Source organism: Dasypus novemcinctus, chromosome X, assembly GCF_030445035.2.
Source record: "Dasypus novemcinctus isolate mDasNov1 chromosome X, mDasNov1.1.hap2, whole genome shotgun sequence".
NCBI classification, from domain to species: domain Eukaryota; kingdom Metazoa; phylum Chordata; class Mammalia; order Cingulata; family Dasypodidae; genus Dasypus; species Dasypus novemcinctus.
In genome coordinates, this window is record NC_080704.1 from 77,455,090 (window position 1) to 77,473,462 (window position 18,373).

The 18,373-nt window shown below is 39.5% G+C and overlaps 1 protein-coding gene across 2 annotated transcripts in view; it reads left to right on the top strand.

The window, feature by feature from the left end:
• Nucleotides 1-17,153, top strand: part of IGBP1 (immunoglobulin binding protein 1) — a 28,452-nt gene extending 11,299 nt beyond the window's left edge. The window contains exons 4-6 of one of the 2 annotated variants that reach the window (XM_004472308.5): nucleotides 1,338-1,417; nucleotides 2,083-2,195; nucleotides 13,872-17,153. In XM_004472308.5, coding sequence (XP_004472365.1) covers nucleotides 1,338-1,417; nucleotides 2,083-2,195; nucleotides 13,872-14,020 — 342 coding nt within the window. In that variant the 3' untranslated portion in view covers nucleotides 14,021-17,153. The remainder of the gene's footprint in view (nucleotides 1-1,337; nucleotides 1,418-2,082; nucleotides 2,196-13,871) is intronic. The other variant, XM_004472309.5, reaches the window with a different exon arrangement.
• Nucleotides 17,154-18,373: the final 1,220 nt, after the last annotated feature.

Sequence of the window (18,373 nt, forward strand, 5' to 3'; positions counted from 1 at the left end):
CAGAAATAAAAATTGATTTTGGCTATGGGAGATCATGACTGCCCAAGGAGAGCATAGGGAGGTAAGCCTTTAAAAATTCTGTACTTGTAGAGCAGGTATAGCTCAATGGTTGAGTGTGTGCTTTCACATGTACGAGGTCCCAGGTTCAATCCCCAGGACCTCCTTAAAAAAATTCTGTGCTTGACTAAAATAATGAAGAGGAAGAGGATGAGAAAGGAGAAGAAAGAATTAGAGGAGAGAGAGCAGATTAGTAAGAAGAATACAACATGGAAGACCTGAGAATATATTTAGGTTGGGAGAGGAATCAGAATTTAACTTTATACAACAATGCACTGACTCACCTTTAGATCACCCAAATATGGCACACAGTAAGGACATCTCCATGCACAAAATGTCAGGTACACTGGTAAAGAAAACATGATGAAACAGCTTTGGCTGGCACTGAACTCCTTTACCCTGTTTTGGAACTACTGCTTCAAATGAATAGGCTCTTTTGTTTAGGATGCAGCATGAATTGAGTTGAATTTATCAGCTAGTCCCAGGCATTTATTTATTTAAGTCCTCAGAGAAACCTCTTCCTAATTTTGTTTGTACTAAGTAGCCCAGGAGCTCTTGCCTCAGGGCAACATCAACCTAGTTTCTCCTTGTTCAGGGATCAAAGAATGAATAATTAGTATTCTAAGACTGTAAGGCCCCTTGAGCTTATTTAGGAGAGTGATTTTCGAGAATTTGAGGCTAGAATCTTTGCCCCCCCCACCCCCCCCCCCCCCGTTTTTTATGCTCTTTCATGTGGTATTGGGATCGACCCTGGAATGATGGAACTAGAACCAAGCAAACACCTTTTCTTTGACGTACTTTGTTTCAGTACACCCCTTGATATATTTCCATACATATCTATATGAAAACTGCTAACCCATTCTTCCCTCTTACATTTAGGATTATTTACTTCTGAGATATCCTAGGGGTTCTTAATAATTCAGCGTTTCCACTGAAGACCAGGTTGAAGAAAGGGGCTTCAGGTTCAGCTTAAGGAATATAAATGGAACATGGAAGGAGGCTGTAGAATCTCCTCCTTTGGAAAGAGGGTGTTTTAAGGCCAAGAAATTTTTTACTTATGGTGAGATGGTTCCTGGGACAACTTTCTCTATCCCTTTTTAGGTCTCCTCAGAAGAGCAAAGCAACCTCCACCATTAGTATTCTGCTGTTCTTAGAGATTGGTAAATAGGGAGTGAGTGAATTTTGAAACCAGGGCTTTTCAAATGCCTGAAGACTTAAGAATCTGCATAGGGCAATGGACAAAATGGCAGTGCGCCTCTGATAATTAATTTCTGTTTTAGGCATCAACTTCTCGCTCATCTCGTCAGGACAGACCTCCAGTGAAACCCTTCATTCTCACTCGGGATGTGGCCCAAGCCAAGTAGGTGGTACTAGAACACGGTTTGCGTTTGTAGGCCCCCTGCTTTTATGATTCACTTAACGATGCATTAGAGACAGAATGGGTGATACCCGAAAGTCATGATTAACCCATGGAGACTGTTCTTTAATTAATGGGGTAGTGTTATCATTCCTTATGATACTTTTTCCTTCTCAAACTTGAGCTTAAAAATAGGCCTAAAAGGAAGCCAAAAAGAAAAGGAAATTTAAATGGTGACTTGAATACTTAAAATTTTTTTTCCCATTATCACCACCCTGTCTTCAGCTACAATTCTCAAAAAGACATATTTGTCTATCTAGGATTTAATTCTGAGCTCTTGAGATACTTTCCCTTAGGGTGGCAGGAAAGTCTCCATCCTCTCTATACCTTTCTGACCATAGATATCCCTTTCAAAGTATGAACACTGCTCTGTGGGACATTGCCTCAGGGATTGATTATTGGGAAATGATCCTGTGCTATCTCTGTTCTCATTCTCAAGGGGCTTCAGTGTTTCTTTCTGGGTGCCTCTTTTTACATATTCTCACAGGAGCTTGTTCATCTCCTCAGGAGATAGCTGGGTAAGGAATGAGGATGAAAACAGACATGGGTCTTGTTACTAAACAGAAGAGGCATTATGGTGCTATTTAACTGTGATGTGATTCTTATAGGGTGTTTGGAGCTGGTTATCCAAGTCTGGCAACGATGACAGTGGATGACTGGTATGATCAGCATCGGAAATATGGTGCATTACCAGATCAAGGAATAGCCAAGGCAACACCAGGTAAAGAGTAGGAGGAGGGAGGTAGTTACATTGCTGATCCCCTACTCCCTAGCAACTAAATTCAGATGAACTATTGTTGCCATTTAGGAGAAAAAGTAGTCTGGACAAAAGATTGAGTAATAGAAAGATTCTAGGCAGTATTAATGTTTATTATTAAAATAAATAGCATAAGATTCTAGGAGGATGTGGCAGGGGCAGTATTGGATTGTTTTTGGTTTGGGTTTTTTTTTTAAACATTGTTTCTCCGGTGAGGTACACTGAAAAAAGTAAAGCATCACTTTTGTGTTATTCCTGTTATCAAATGAACCCAGGTTGCCTGGTTATCCTTAGAATAAAAGGCCTGTACTCTTTCATACAGCCAAGGACACGAAAGCCTGGAAACTACTCCAGATCAAAGGAGTCTGAAGATAAATGACAACTAGATGCAGAATGTTTTCCTGGATAGCATCCTAGACCAGAAAGGAGCAATGTGGGGATGGACAAAATTTGGGATAGTGGACAAAATTTATACAGGCTCTATGGATTGGATGGTAGTGTTGTATCAGTATTGTTTACCTGATTCAAAAGATTGTTTGCTGGTTATGTAACAGAGTATCCCTGTTTGGTTTAGTATTGATGGGACATGGTGTCCACAGTTTGCTCTCCAGAAGTCTAGAAAAAGACTAATAATAAGGGATATATGCACACACCCAGACATACACGACATACACAGAGTGAGCAATGAAGCAGCATAATTTTTGAATCTCTCCAAATCTCCACATAAAAACAGACAGTCCAGCTAGATAGCAAAGCCAAAAATCCATGCATAGCAGTTCTACTTCTGGTGATGGCAGACTTTAACATATTGTATCCTTGGTGTCCAGCCTGGTAAATGAATCATAGGTAGGTACTTGAAGGTGTCTTTGGAAGGGACAGATGAAGAGGGTGGTCATCAGAAATATGGAAACAGTATGGTGTAGCAGAAGTATGAACTTTTGAGTCAGGCAGTCTTGGGGTGACCAGTCCAACTTGTGACACTTAATAGATGAGACATCATCTAGGTCTTCTGTGCCTCAATTTCCTTATCAATTGTATTATTTCAGTGATCATCTTAACTCCATGAAGCAGGCATTCTTATCTCTATTTTAGGATGAGGAAATGGGCTCTGAGAACTGGCTTGCCCAAAGCTAGAAAGTGGCCAGACTAGGATTTAAATTCAGTTATTAAAATTCCCACTTCTGGTTCTCTTTTCACTAGAATATAAAACAGAAGACTGGTTATTTGAAAGTTTCCGGTTTTTTTAAAGCTTTTCACTTGTGAGCAAGCCACAATTGCTGTGATGTGGGGTGGCTAAAACTTGTGTAGAAACCGGCAGTCTTATTGGTTGAGTAATGAGAGAACTGAGTTTGGGATGACTATTGCAGTGAAAAGTAAGGGAGGATATCTCAGAAAGGAAAGAACCACAGAGGGGGAGCCTTAATTCTGAATATAAACTCTGCCCAAACTTTTGACTGGCCCCTAAACTGTGGATGCACCATACAGTCTCCAAGCACCTAGTAGCAAGGCTAAAATTGATGGAGAATTCTACTGCTGCCCAATGCAGGGGAGACCTGTTAGAGTTTGGATTCTAGCCAAGTTAACTGCTTGCTAAAATAAATTAATACTCTAGAGGTACAAAAACAAAATCCAGAATCTCAACACATACACAAGGTCCAGAATTCAATCCTAAATTATAAAAGGAAAATGTAACTCATAGTCAAGAAAAGGCAGTCAATGGAGATCAACCTCAAGATGACTCAGATGCTGGAATTAGCAGACAAGGACTTTAAAGCAGCTGTTATAACTATGATCAGTAACAGAAAGAAAAATATGCTTATCATGCTATATCCACAGAGAGGTAGAAACTATAAATGAAAATTTCTAGAGCTGAAAACTACAATATATGAAATACTAAAATCACTGGATGGGCTTTTAATAGCAGATTGACAGTGACAAAAGAAAGTGTTACTTAACTTGAAGATTGATCAGTAGAAATGATCCAACCCAAAAAACAGAAAAAAGATTGGGAAAAAGTGAACCATTTCAGTGATCCAAGGAACAATGTAAAAAGGTCTAACATATATGCAGTCAGAGTACTAAAAGGAGCAGAGAGACAAGGGGGCAGAAAAAAATATTTGAAGAACTGTTTGCTGAAAAAATTTCAAATTCTGTCACATGCCCTTTATAACCTAGTTTTGGAAGTGACACCATCACTTCTCCTATATGCTGTTGGTCACAGTCCATGGTTTAACTTAAGGTTCCCTGTTTGTGTAATGAAGTTCCATGGATTTCTAATCTGTTATCATGTATACAACCTAACATTTCCCTTTTTAATCATATTTAAATATTTATTTCAGTGTTGTTAATTGCATTCACAGTGTTATGCTACCATCACCACCATCCATTCCCAAAATATTGTCATCATTTCAAATAGAAACCTTGTATATTTTAAGTCTTAACTTCCCATTCCCTATCCCTATCCCATTCCCCGGTAACCTATATTCTGGATTCTGACTCTTGAGTTTGCTTATTCTAATTGTTTCAAATCACTGAGATCATACAATATTTGTACCTGGATTATTTCAGTAATATGTCTTCAGGGTTCATTTTGTTGCATGTATCAGGACTTCATTCCTTTTTATGACCGAATAATATTCCATTGTGTGTTTATGTCATGTTTTATTTATCCATTCATCAGTTGATGTACATTTGGTTTGCTTCCATCTCTTGGCAGTTGTGAATAATGTTGCTATAAATGTCAGCGTACAAACATCTGTTCGTATCCCTGCTTTCAATTCTTTTAGGTATATACCAAGTAGTGGGTCATATGGTAGTTCTGTACTTAGCTTTCTGAGGAATCACCAAACTTTTCCACAGCAGCTGCACCATTTTACATTGCCACCAGCAATGATTGAGTGTTCCTGTTTCTCCACATCCTCTCCAACACTTGTAAATTTTATGCTTTTTAAAGTAGCAGCTATTCTAATGGGTGTGAAATGTTATCTCATTATGGTTTTACTTTGCATACTCCTAATGGCTAATGATGTTGAGCATCTTTTCCTATTTTTTATGGCCATTTGTACGTCTTTGGAGAGATGTCTGTTCAAGTCTTTTGTCCAGTTTTTTAATCTCCTCCTAGATGCCTCCCTCGTCTGTGTGCTCGTTGTTGTTTGTGCTCATTTTTGCTCATTGTCTGCTAGTTGTCTGTTTTGTTTAGGAGGCATTAGAAACTGAACCCAACATCTCCCGTATAGGATGCTTGTTGTGTGCTGTTGTTTTTGCTTGATGTCTGCTCATTGTCTGCTCATTGTTTGTCTTCTTTGGAAGGCACTGGGAACTGAACCCAGGACTTCCCATGTGGGAGATGGACGCTCAACTGCTTGAGTCATATCTGCTTCCAATTTGCCCATTTTTTAATTGGGTTGTTTGTCTTTTTGTTAAATTGAAGGATTTCTTTATATATTCTGGATATTAAACCTTTATCATGTATGTGATTTCCACATATTTTCTCCCATTGTATAGGTTGTCCTTTTACTCTCATGATAAAGTCCTTGAAGGCACAAAAGTTTTTAATTTTGATGAGGTCCCATTTATTTTTTCTTTTATTTTTTCTGCTTTGGGTGTGAAATCTAAGAAACCATTGCCTAACACAAGGGCTTGATGTTAGGTCTTCTTTCAGAAAGTTCGGACATTGTAAAATAGAAATGCATTGAATTTATAAATGACTTTAGGGATAAGTGGCACTTTAATAAAATACAGTTCTAACTGTGATGAATGTTGTTCATTTACATTTCCAGATTCAATGCCCACCCTCTCCACTAGCTGTGTATCCTGAGAGACTGACCCTTGGGGAGAGCATCAGTGGGTTTCCTTGCTCTCTGCATTCCTGGTTAGGATTGAGAAGCATCATCAGGACATGGGAGAGGATTGATAATAGTGCATACATTGATAGTGGCTGTATCCTTCCTCTGAAGGCCACAGATTCTGCCCATGCCCTATGCCTGAAGCTGTGTATCCCTCTCTCCAGATTTGGCAAAGATCACGGCCTTGGCTCTATAGGTTTGGGATGTGGAGGTAGTATCTCTCCAGCTGTTGCTGGGCCCAAATGTTTCATCATCCCCCCCCTTTTTTTAATTAAAAATTTACTTTATTTAGCATTCATATAAATTTGATGGTTGGCTTTTCCGTTTCTGCAAAGAAGGTTGTTGGTGTTTTGATTGGGATTGCATTGAATCTATAAATTGCTTTGGGTAGGATTGCCACCTTAACAATATTTAGTCTTCCAGTGCATGAACATGGAATGTCTTTCCATTTATTTAGGTCTTCCTCTGATTTCTTTTAGCAAGGTCTTTTTGTTTTCTATGTACAAGTCCTTTGCATCCTTGGTTAGATCTAGTGTTAAATATATGGTTGTTTTAGTTGCTATTGTGAATGGAGTCCTTTCCTTGATTTCTTCTTCTGATTGTTCATTGCTTGTGTACAGAAACACTGATTTTTGAGTATTGATCTTGTGCCCCACGACTTTGCTGAATTCATTTATTAGCTCCAGAAGCTTCGTTGTTGATTTTTCAGGATTTTTCTGTGTATAGGATCATATCATCTACAAAGAGGTTAAGTTTTACTTCTTCCTTTCCAACATGTATTTCTTTTTCTTGCCTAATTGCTCTGGCAAGAACTTCCAGTATAGTGTTGAATAACAGTGGTCACATGGACATCGTTGTCTTGACCCTGATCTTAGAGGGAATGCTTTCAGTCTTTCTCCATTAAGTAGAACGTTAGCTGTGGGCTTTTCATATATGTCATTTATCGTGTTGTGGAACTTTCCTTCTATTCCTGCTGTTCAAAAGTGGTTTGTTGTTGTTTTAAGGCAGTTTTATTTACACACCATACAGTCCATCCATTCTAAGTGTTTTTATCATGAAGGGGTGCTGCATTACACCCTTCTCCCCCCATGGCTCCCTTGTCTGTCTAGCTCAATTGTTTCCACTTGTCTGCTCGCTGTGTTTTACTTGTTGTCTGCTAGTTGTCTGTTTGTTGTGCCTGCTTGTTATCTTTAGGAGGCACTGAGAACTGAACCTGGGACTTCCCATGTGGGAGGTGGATGCCAACTGCTTGAGCCACATTCGCTCCCTGTTTGTTGTGTCAGCTCGTTGCATCAGATCATCCTTAGGAGGCACCAAGAACTGAACCTGGGACCTCCAATGTGGGAGGGAGGTGCCCAATTGCTTGAGCTACATCTGCTCCCCACGTGTTTTTTTTCCTTCATTCTGTTAAGGTGGTGTATTGCATTAATTGATTTTCTCATGTTTAACTACCCTTGCATACCAGGGAAAAATCCCACTTGATTATGCTGTATAATTTATTATGCTGTTGGATTTGAATTGCTAGTATTTTGTTGAGGATTTTCACATCTGTATTTGTAAGATAAACTCATCTTTTCTTTTCTATGGTATCTTCGTCTGACTTTGGTATAAAGGTGATGTTGGCCTCATAGAATGAATTAAGGAGTGTTCCCTCTTCTTTCAATTTTTTTGAAGAGCGTGAACAGAACTGGAGTTAAATCTTCTTGGAGTGTATGCTAGAATTCCTCTCTGAAGCTATCTGGTTCTGGGCTTTTCTTTATTGGGAGGTAATTTGTGAAAGAAAATCTCACTGGATATAAAATTCTTGGATGGCAGGTGTTTTTCTTTCAGCATTTACCTATTTCAATTCCTACTGCCTTCTTGCCTCCATGGTTTCTTTTGAGAAGTCAGCTCTCAATCTAATTGGGACTTCCTTGTATGTAATGGGGTATGTTTTTCTTCATGTTTATCCTGTTGGTGTTCTCTGGGACTTTTGGTTGTGCATATTCATGCCTTTTCCTAAGTTTGGAAAGTTCTCTGCCATCATTTCTTTGAATATTCCTCTTGCCTCTTCATCTCTTTCTTCTCCCTTTGGTACTCTCATAATGTGTATATTGGTGCACTTGATGGTGTCCTATAGCTGTCTTAGGCTATTTTCACTTTAAATATTTCTTTTTTTCTTTCTGCTTCTCATCCTGACTCAGTTCAAGTGTCTTCTTCAAATTTACTGATTCTTTCTTCTGCCAGCTCCAATCTGCTTTTATTTTATTTTATTTTATTTTATTTTTTTAATGTTATATTAAAAAAATATGAGGTCCCCATATACCCCCCATGCCCCTCATCCCACTCCTCCCCCTGTAACAACAACCTCCTCCATCATCATGAGACATTCATTGCATTTGGTGAATACATCTCTGAGCACGGCTGCACCTCATGGTCAGTGGTCTACACCATAGCCCGCACTCTCCCACAGTCCACTCAGTTGGCCATGGGAGGACATACAATGTCTGGTAACTGTCCCTGCAGCACCACCCAGGACAACTCCAACCCCCGAAAATGCCCCCACATCACCTCTCTTCTTCCCACTCCCTACCTCCAGCAGCCACCATGGCCACTTTCTCCACACCAATGCCACATTTTCTTCGATTACTAATCACAATAGTTCATGAATAGAATATCAGTAAGTCCACTCTAATCCATTCTCTATTCCTCCATCCTGTGGACCTTAGAATGGTTGTGTCCACTCCACATCTATATCGAGAGGGGGCTTAGATTCCATATGGATGCTGGATGCAATTTTCCTGCTTTCAGTTGTAGGCACTCTTGGCTCCCCGGTGTGGTGGTTGACCTTCTTCACCTCCATGTTAGCTGAGTGGGGTAAGTCCAATAAACCAGAGTGTAAGAGTTGCAAGTCTGTTGAGGCTCAGGGCCTGGCTGTCACATGATCAGTCCAGAGATTCAGGTCCCCTGGGTATACACTAAACCCCAGCACCAACTACAGATCCAGTAAAGTAACAGGAGAGGCTTGTGGACAAAGATCACATCTGAGTCCAGCTCCATCACACAGAAACACATACTCCAAAGTAGGGCCAACTGATATGGCACTGAACTCCATCTGCCATGACCATAGAACCTGTGGGTCTCTGTAGCCCTCAGAAGAACCAGTGCCTGGGGGTTGTTTCTACTTTATCTGTCTCTGGGACTCTGCTGAGGTGTGTATGTGTATAAGGGCAACCCCCCTGATAACCTCCTGGCTCTTTTTGGAGACTCATAGCCATATAAACTCATTTGTCCTTTCCATTTCCCCCTTTTATTCAGGTCAAAAAGCATTTTTAACTCCTATTATTATATGTAGACTGAGATATTCTGCTGGTCCGAGTTGACCCTTTTATTCAAGGTCATTTTCTAGTTACATCATCAGCTGGTACTTGGTAGTAATCCCTTGGTACCAGGGAGGCTCATCCCCAGGAGTCATGTCCCACACTGGGGGGAAGGCAACATATTTACATGCAGAGTGTGGCTTTGAGACTGGCCACTTTTGAGCACCACGGAGGCTCTCAGGACGTAACTCTTAGGCACCCTGCAGCTCCAATCTGCTTTTAAAACCCTCCTGGACATTTTTCATTTCAGTTATTTTGGTCTTCAGTTCCAGTAGTTCTGACAAAAATTTTTGTCTCTTTACTTAGACTCTCATATTGTTCATTCATTGTTTTTCTGATGTCCTTTAGTTCTTACTTTGTATTTTCCTTCATCTCCTTGAACATTTTTAAGATCATTTTTTAAAAAGATTTGTTCAGTATGTCCACATTCTTATCTTCGCCATTGATCTTTTCTAGATTTTTATGCTCTTCCATTGGATAGGGCATCATTTCCTGTTTGTTTGTCTTGTATTCTTTTGTTACACACTGTACATTTTAATTTTTAAAAAATTTAACTCTCAAACTTTATTCCCTGTGATGTCTGTTTCTTGGTTTTGTAACCAGCTGGTAATAAGAGAGATTTATTGAGCTTCAACCCTCCTTTAGAGTAGGTCTGCCCAAGGTAAAAGCAGTATACAGGGTTTTGCCTGTCTTTCTGGGCGTCTGTCTTGTCCTGGGCTTCTGTTTGTTATTTGTTCTGGAGTTCTGTTTTCAGGGGTTTGGTTGTCCCTCCTGTTTCCCAGGATACATAACCTACCTCTCCTGGACATTTACACCTTTGTCCCAGATTGTCTGCCTCTGTAATTTTTTACACTCTTTTTATTTATTGCACTTTGCTGTATTATGCTTCTTAGATATTGCATTTTTTACAAATTGAAGGTTGTGGTAACCCTGCATCAAACAAGTCTGTTGGCACTATTTTTCCAACAGTGTGTACTTCATGTCTCTGTGTCACACTTCAATTAAGGTATGTATATTCTATTTTTAGACAATGCTGTTACACATTTAATAGATTAGTGTCATTTAAACATAACTTTTATATGCACTGGGAAACCAAAAAATTCTTCTTTATTGTGGTGGTCTGGATGCAAACCTGCAGTATCTCCAAGGTATGCCTGTAATTATGATATAGTCTATCATCCTTTGTCTTTGAGAACTAGAAATTTTAGTGTGGAAAAATGCAGATGTAATTCAAAAGAGTTTGGGGAGGGGGGATCTGTAGTCCTGAATATGAACCCATGAGAATTTTTTTTTAACATGCACACCATCTTTGCCCTATCAACTGAAAAGGTTTAAAAATAGGACCAGCCCAGGAACAGTGAGTACACCTAGTACCAGATTGTGGTCTTGAAATACTATTCCCATTAAAAGACACCAGGATGTCTTGAAGAAATAGCTAATTCCATGTCTGGGGCAGGAAATATACAAAATGAGCCTGGAGCATCTTGTAGTCTAGAAAATGAGGAAGTTGCTTAAAAACAAAATTGGGGAATATCAAAGGGACACGAGAGCCAGTTGAAAGAACTCTCAAAGGCCAAAGCTACAAGAACTTGAACAAACAAAAGAAATAATATAAAGTAAATATCCCTAAGATCATAGTATTATAAATAAATGAATAAATGAGTGAAGGAGAAAAGATAAAACTCTCATAAAGAGTAATTCCAAATTATTTACATAGATACTCCTACCTCAAAGAGGTGGTGCATAACTCCCCACCCCTTAAGTGTAGGCTGTGCTTAGTGTCTTGCTGCCAAAGAATACAGTATGGTAACATGGTTAGTGATAAGTTGTGTTGATCATAAGTACCCTTGATATGATATGATGAGAAGGGCACTTCACCTCTGTGGGATTCTGGAAAACCTGTAACCCCAGTCTAATCATGAGAAAAAAGAAAAACATCAGACACACCCAAATTGAGGAACATTGTACAAAATACCTGACTAATGCTCCTCAAAATTGTTAAGTTCATCATAAACAAGGAAAGAGTGAGAAACTGTCGCAGCCCAGAGAAGCCTAAGGGGACACGATAATTAAAAATCCAAGATAGGATCCAGGCACAGTAAAAGGAAGTTAGGTAAAAACTAAGGAAATCTGAATAAAGTATGGACTTTAGTTGTTAATAATGTGAGTACTGGTTCATTAGTTGTGACAACTAAACCATAGTAAGGGAAGTGGACTTGGCCCAACGGTTAGGGCATCCGTCTACCACATGGGAGGTCCGTGGTTTAAACCGCGTGCCTCCTTGACCCATGTGCAGCTGGCCCATGCACAGTGCTGATGCACACAAGGAGTGCCGTGCCACTCAGGGGTGTCCCCTGTGTAGGGGAGCCCCACGCGCAAGGAGTGCGCCCCGTAAGGAGAGCCGCCCAGCGTGAAAGGAAGTTCAGCCTACCCAGAAATGGTGCTGCACACACGGAGAGCTGACATGACAAGAAGAAACACAGATTCCCGAGCTGCTGACAACAGAAGCGGACAAAGAAGAACACGCAGCAGATAGACACAGAGAGCAGACAACTGGGGGGGAGGGGAGAGAAATTAAATAAATAAATAAATAAAACAAAAGAAAAGTTTAAAAAAAATAAAAATTAAAAATCATAGTAAAGTAACTTGGTAACAAAAAGAGAAAACTGGTGCAGGATATGTGGGAACTCCTGTAAATTTTCCTGTAAATTTCAAACTATTTTAAAATTTTCTTGAGAAGTGGCAAATTAAGGGAAAGAATCAAGCATTTATCTTGTCTTTCCTACTGGATAACAAAATAGTAGTAGATGAGGGGAAGCTTATCTTTATAAAAGTATTCCAGTTCATATAACAAAAATAAAATTAGGAGTATCACCATTTTGAAAACCTCAATAAATTAATGGATCTAGGCATTGAGCATCAAGAACTGCTAACATCACAACCAATGAGATGTAGATATTATATGCCTCCTGATGAAGGAACAGAGCACCACCTGTAATCATGCCAAAGGGATCTACCCTGAGTCCAGTCAAGCCAAAATCAGGCTTTGGGAAATTCCAAGTCACATGCCCCAGCTTCTTCAATAGACACCTTGTAAGGAAAGAAAAGGATGAAAGAAAAAACCTAGAGGTTAAAAAAGATACCAGAATCTTTTTCATTGGGAGAGACTAACCTCAAAAACATTATGCTAAGTGAAAGAAGCCAGACAAAAGACCACATATTGTGTGATTACATTTATGTGGAATGTCTAGAAAAGGCAAATAATGTAGACAGGAAGTATACTAGTGGTTACCAGAGCTAGGGGGTAAGTGAGGGATGGGAATTAACTATAAATGGACACAAGGGGTCTTTATGTGGTGATAGAAAATTTTTAAATTATATTGGGATTGTTGCACAACACTGTATGTTTACTAAAAATCATTGAATAAAAGAATGTAATATGGGAAACAGGTATGTAGAAATGCACACTTGAGTAGTAAAGGTATAATGAAACTCTAGAAAGTTACTACTATAAAAGGCAGTTCAGTGGCTAATTTTGGAAGAAGAGAGGGGTTGTGATATGGATGGGACACATAGAGAGGCTTCTGGGATAGGTGTTTTGACCTGGGTGAAGGGTATAAGAGCATTTGCCTTATACAAACCTAAGTTACACATTTTTTGTGTATTTTCCTGTATCTCTTCTTTTACGGCAGTAGGGTTTAAAAAAACAAAACAAGAACACAAGACTCCTAAGTTACCAGAAGAGATCATATCCCCACAAATTTCACTCCTTATCATAGTATTGAGAATATTTCTCATGGACAGATTTAGGGTAGTCAGGAAAATGTTGTTTTGCCTACAAAGGAAAACATTAATGCAAAAGAAAGATATGGCAGTTGGTTTCATTCCTTTGTTCTTTGGTTGTATACTGCATGACAAGTGACATTTATGTTTTGCAAGCACTTGCAAAATAACATGTAGGCATTCTTTTCCAGTAGGTTCAACTAATCCATATTGTTCAAATTTACACAAACCACTTTATGACTGTAACCAAGGAAATGGATAAAATATGAAAAATCACTTGCTATCCTACCTCCCTGGCATATGAGAAATCATAAAATCATAAATAGTTGTTGCTTTAGTGTTTTTGGTTGTGTGTGTGTTTTGGCCATTTTTACCAAGAATTCTTTCCCAAAGTAGAATTCATTTTGAGGGGCAACTTTTATATGTTTTGCCTTGTGAAAACCACTTAGAGTGTACTTTCTTACTGTTATTTAGCATGTAATATATTAAATAAGTACTCTACCCACTTCCTGCTGGGTACATAATATATAACCAGTTCTATTCCTTGTACTCATTTTATGTGGTTGTGTTCAGAGTAGAGCCGAGGCCCTTGACTTTCCTTTTTTAATATTCTCTCAATTTCTCACCCCCACTTTCTCATTTTTCCACTTTAGCAGAGTTCAAAAAAGCAGCTCAACAACAGGAAGATCAGGAACAAAAGGAAGAAGATGCTGATGAGAAAACACTACATAGAGCTCGGGAGTGGGATGACTGGAAGGATACCCATCCTAGGGGTTATGGAAACCGACAGAACATGGGTTAATCTTCCCACAGCAAAACAGGACTAGAGGTGGCTCACATCTTCCTCTCCAAGGAACGCTGTACCTTACTTCCCCTCCCTGGACTCCTGCTTCAGTTGTGTACAATGAAGGCAAAGACACTTCATCTTGCTTTGCGTTCAATAAAGTGTCAAATAATTAAGTGTGTATTTGTACCCTCGATGATGAGCCAACAATCTTGTTTCAGCATTATCATCCTGATCATGATGTATTCTGATTTCTTAAATGGAAAGAAAAGATCATTGAAATCTCTTGGTATAATCAATGGCTGATGAATTCTCTTTAAAAAATAATAGTCCCTTGTGAAGGCCCTACCCCAGTCAAGATGACAGAATGAGAAGCTTCTGGACTTTGCTGCCCCCACCACACAGAAACTTTGAGCAAACATCAAGAACTAGCAGAAACATCTTTCTGAAAGTTCCAGAAAAAGAGTTAAAGGATTGAAGTGACAGGGCAAGCACCAAAATCAAGAAAAAGACCACTTAAAAGCAGTAGGATCTCCTGGTTCTTTGGCTGGCCCTTCCTGCACCCCTCACCAGCTTGGGATGGAGCCGGCCCATATTCCCAGTGTGGATCCCTTCTCCCAGTTCCGGAGGAAGCAGAGTAATTCTCGTGCACATACTAGGAGCATGTGTGTCTGGCCCACTCTGCCACGTGATGGTCTGAGGGACACACTGTCTCAGAACTTGCCCTGTGGGTAGTAGAAGGCAGTTCACAGAGCTCTCCTCCAGAATGCTGAGGGAGAGCAGTCAAGTCGTGACTACATGGGGTAAGAGATTCTGGCAGTAGGACATACAGTGCAGTGCTTGGGACCTTGAGGAAAACTCTTTCCTAGGGAAGAGGGGACATTTGTATTTATGTGAATAGGGGAGTTTCCAAGGCCACATGTGCTTGCGCAAGGCAAAACGCATGCACAGGAAAGGATGCTTTGGCCTGGAGAGATTCTCTAAACTCATTGTATGGGTAAGCTCTAAAGGAGCTCACACAGGTTAATCTGCAAAGACTAAAATTTTTCCTTTTTTTTTTTTTTTTTTTTTTGTTATCTCCTGGCATTCAAGGAAAGCTCTGTCATTGCACCAGCTGAATACAAGCTTAAAGAACAGAAGCCTCAGAGTCTAAATTCCAGCAGTAATGCATTAAAATATAAAAATGTCCAGGATTCAACAAAAGATTATAAAACACACAAAGAAACAGGAAGCAGTGGCCCAGGCAAAGAAGATTAAAGCATTAGAAACCATCAATGAGGACCAGACCTGGGATATACCAGACACCTTTAAAAAATGGTGCAAGTTTGCTCAAAGAGCTAAAGGAAACATGGAAAAAGAACTAAAGGAAATCAGGAAAATGATAGATGAACACAAAGAGAACAACAGTAGAAAAATGGAAATTATGAAAAAAATCAGAGCTGAAGACCACAGTAACAGAAATTAAATAATCCCCAGAGTAGTTCAACAGCAAATTGGTGCTGGCAGAAGAAATAATCAATGAGTTTGAAGAAAAGACAGTTGAAATCATTCAGTCTGAGAAACATAAGGAAGAAAGAATGAAAAGTGAACAGAGCCTGAGGAATCTGGGGGACACCATCAAGCATATTAATATATGCATCATGGGAGTCCTGGAAGGAGAAGAAAGGGGCAGAGAGAATATTCAGAGAAAAAAATGGCTGAAAACTTCCCAAATATAATTTAATGAAAGACATGAGTATACATATCTAAGACACTCAACAAACTCCAAACAGGATAAATCCAGATAGACCCACACGGAGGCATATTATAATCAAACTGTTGAATTCCAAACAAAGAATCCTGAAAGCCACAATAGAGAAGCAATGTATCATGTACAGGGGATGTTCAATAAAATTAATTGCCAGTTTCTTATAGGAAACCATGGAGGCTAGAAGGCAGTGGGAAGATATTTGAAGTTAAAAAAAAAAAAAAAAAAACCAAACCTGTATCTGTCAAAACTCTTTCAAAAATGAGGGAGGAATCATGTTCCCAGATAAACAAAAGCTGAGGGAATTTGTCACCACTTAAGTAGCCCTACAAGAAATGCTAAAGGGACTTCTGCAGGTTGAAAGGAAAGGACACTAGACAACTGACTGAAGTTACTTGAAGAGATAACGATCTCTGTTATGCCATAGGTAAATATAAATGTCAATACTTTTTTTTTTAATTTGTAACTCCACTTCTTGTTTCCTACAGTATCTAAAGGCAAATGCATAAAATGTAATGATAAATCAATGGTTTTGGACTCATTGTATAAATATGTAATTTGTGAAAAGAACTGCGTAAAGGGAAGGAAGATGGAGGGTTGTAGGAATATAGTGTGTATGTCACTGTTGAAATTGGTATCAAAGCAAACGAGATTTTTATAGTTTTAGGATGTTAAATTTAAGCCCCATGGTAACCTCAAAGAAAATACCAGAGAATATGCAAAGTCAGAGAGAAATTAAGAGTACAGGTTACCAGGGTGGGGAGCAAGGGGAATGAGGAGTTAATGCAAAACCACTATAGGTTTTCTGTTTGGAGTGAAGGGAGAGTTCTAGTAATGGATGGTGGTGAGGGTTCTGAAATGTGAATGTGATTAATATCTGTGAATGGTATGCTTGGGAGGGGTTGGGATGGAAAGATTTATGCTGTATATCTTTCCACAATTAAAAAAAGAAAGGAAAAGTAAAGAGATAATGACAAGTAAATGCAAAACATGTTCCTGAATGGGATCTAAGAATGGAGGAGAAAAGGCTCAAAAGGACATTATTGGGACATAAGAAAAATTTGAAATATAGCATGTAAGCTTTGTATCAATGTTAAATTTCTTGAACTTAATAACTGCACTTACAGTGATTACATAAGTGAATATCTTTGTTAGTAGGAAATGTACATGGAAGTATTATGTGTTTAAGGAGTGTGTTATGCACAGCTTGCTCTTGATAGATAGGTAGATGAAAGATACAGCAAAGGCAAAGGTGGCAAAATGTTAAAATTGGTGGATCTGAGTATCTGGGCAAGGTGGGGGCATGTTGGAGTTCTCTGTATGGGGTTTGCATTATTTTTGCAAGTCTTGTAAGTGTGAAATTATTTCAAAATAAAAAGTATAAAGAAATGTTAAAAAGATAAATTCTCTGCTATTACATGAGCCTTTGTAGTACAATCTAGGTAGTTGCAGCTTTTGGGGGGGGGGAGCATGAGGAGGTAGGGACAGAATATTAACTGTGGGTTCTTGGGCTTACAGAGAAAGCCTGGTGATTTGTCTTTGTTCTGGGCAGTGAGTTCCCCAGCATCAGAGCAGCCCAATTAGCTAGAGCTTTCATTTTCATTACTACCCTGGGCACACGGTGTGAAGCCATGTGTGTAACACCCCAGCACTGTTAAGTACCCCAACACTGCTCTACAAGGAGAGGAGCACAAAGGCCAGTACTCTCCTTGCCCCATAGCATTCCTTTTGGGAATTAGAATTGAAAGTGAATGGACCTTAAAGGGTTAGACTGTTTCCAATGATTTTTACCTAGTCCTTGTTTTGGCCAGGAGACCTAGCTTTTATATTGACACTTACCTGAGGAACTGCTACCTTTTCCATACAGTGCTAAGAACTGTAGGGGCAGCAGAAAAAAAAAATTAGATGTCCTTCAGTAAGATGAGGAAGACAATGATAGAAACAAATGAAGCCCCACGAGAGACACCCTTGTGTTGTATCTTAGGCCAAGGCCTTCACTCTAATGGAAATATTTGCCATTACCCTTAGGATGACGGCAGCCTCAGGCTGAAGCCTTGTGCTTATAAATAAGCCTCTACAGATCATTTTGGCCCCTTCCTCACCTATACTGTGCCATACCCAGTACAGTCCACACCAGTAGCCCAGGTCAATGTTCTGTGGTGGTCATGTTCCTGGTTAGTGAGGTGCCTTCAGTCATGTTTGTCACTGGGTGTGGAGGCAGGGACAGCACAGATGGCACTGCAGGTACCTCCATCCTGGGGTAGGGAGTAGACATGTCCTAAGTCTTGGATTGATATCCTGAAAAAGCAGCCATGTGTTGAAATTAATGATCTGTGTAGAAAACATAAGTTTTGTTCTCCTTGGCTTTGGAACATTTAGGTTTTCTTTTAAGATGACTCACCCCCTCCTAGTTTTTACAATCTAACTCAGGAGAAAGGTTTGAAAAAGAGACTCAGTTGTCTCTTGTTCAGAGGGTGCTAAATGGAGGGCTGTCAGGTGACAAGAGGTTATGTTTAGTGGAAGATGACAGGAAGAAAACTACCAATAATATACTCGTATACTCTTAATAAGGGACTCATTTCACTCTCAAAACAAGAGCTTCTGAAACTGGTAGAGCACAGATT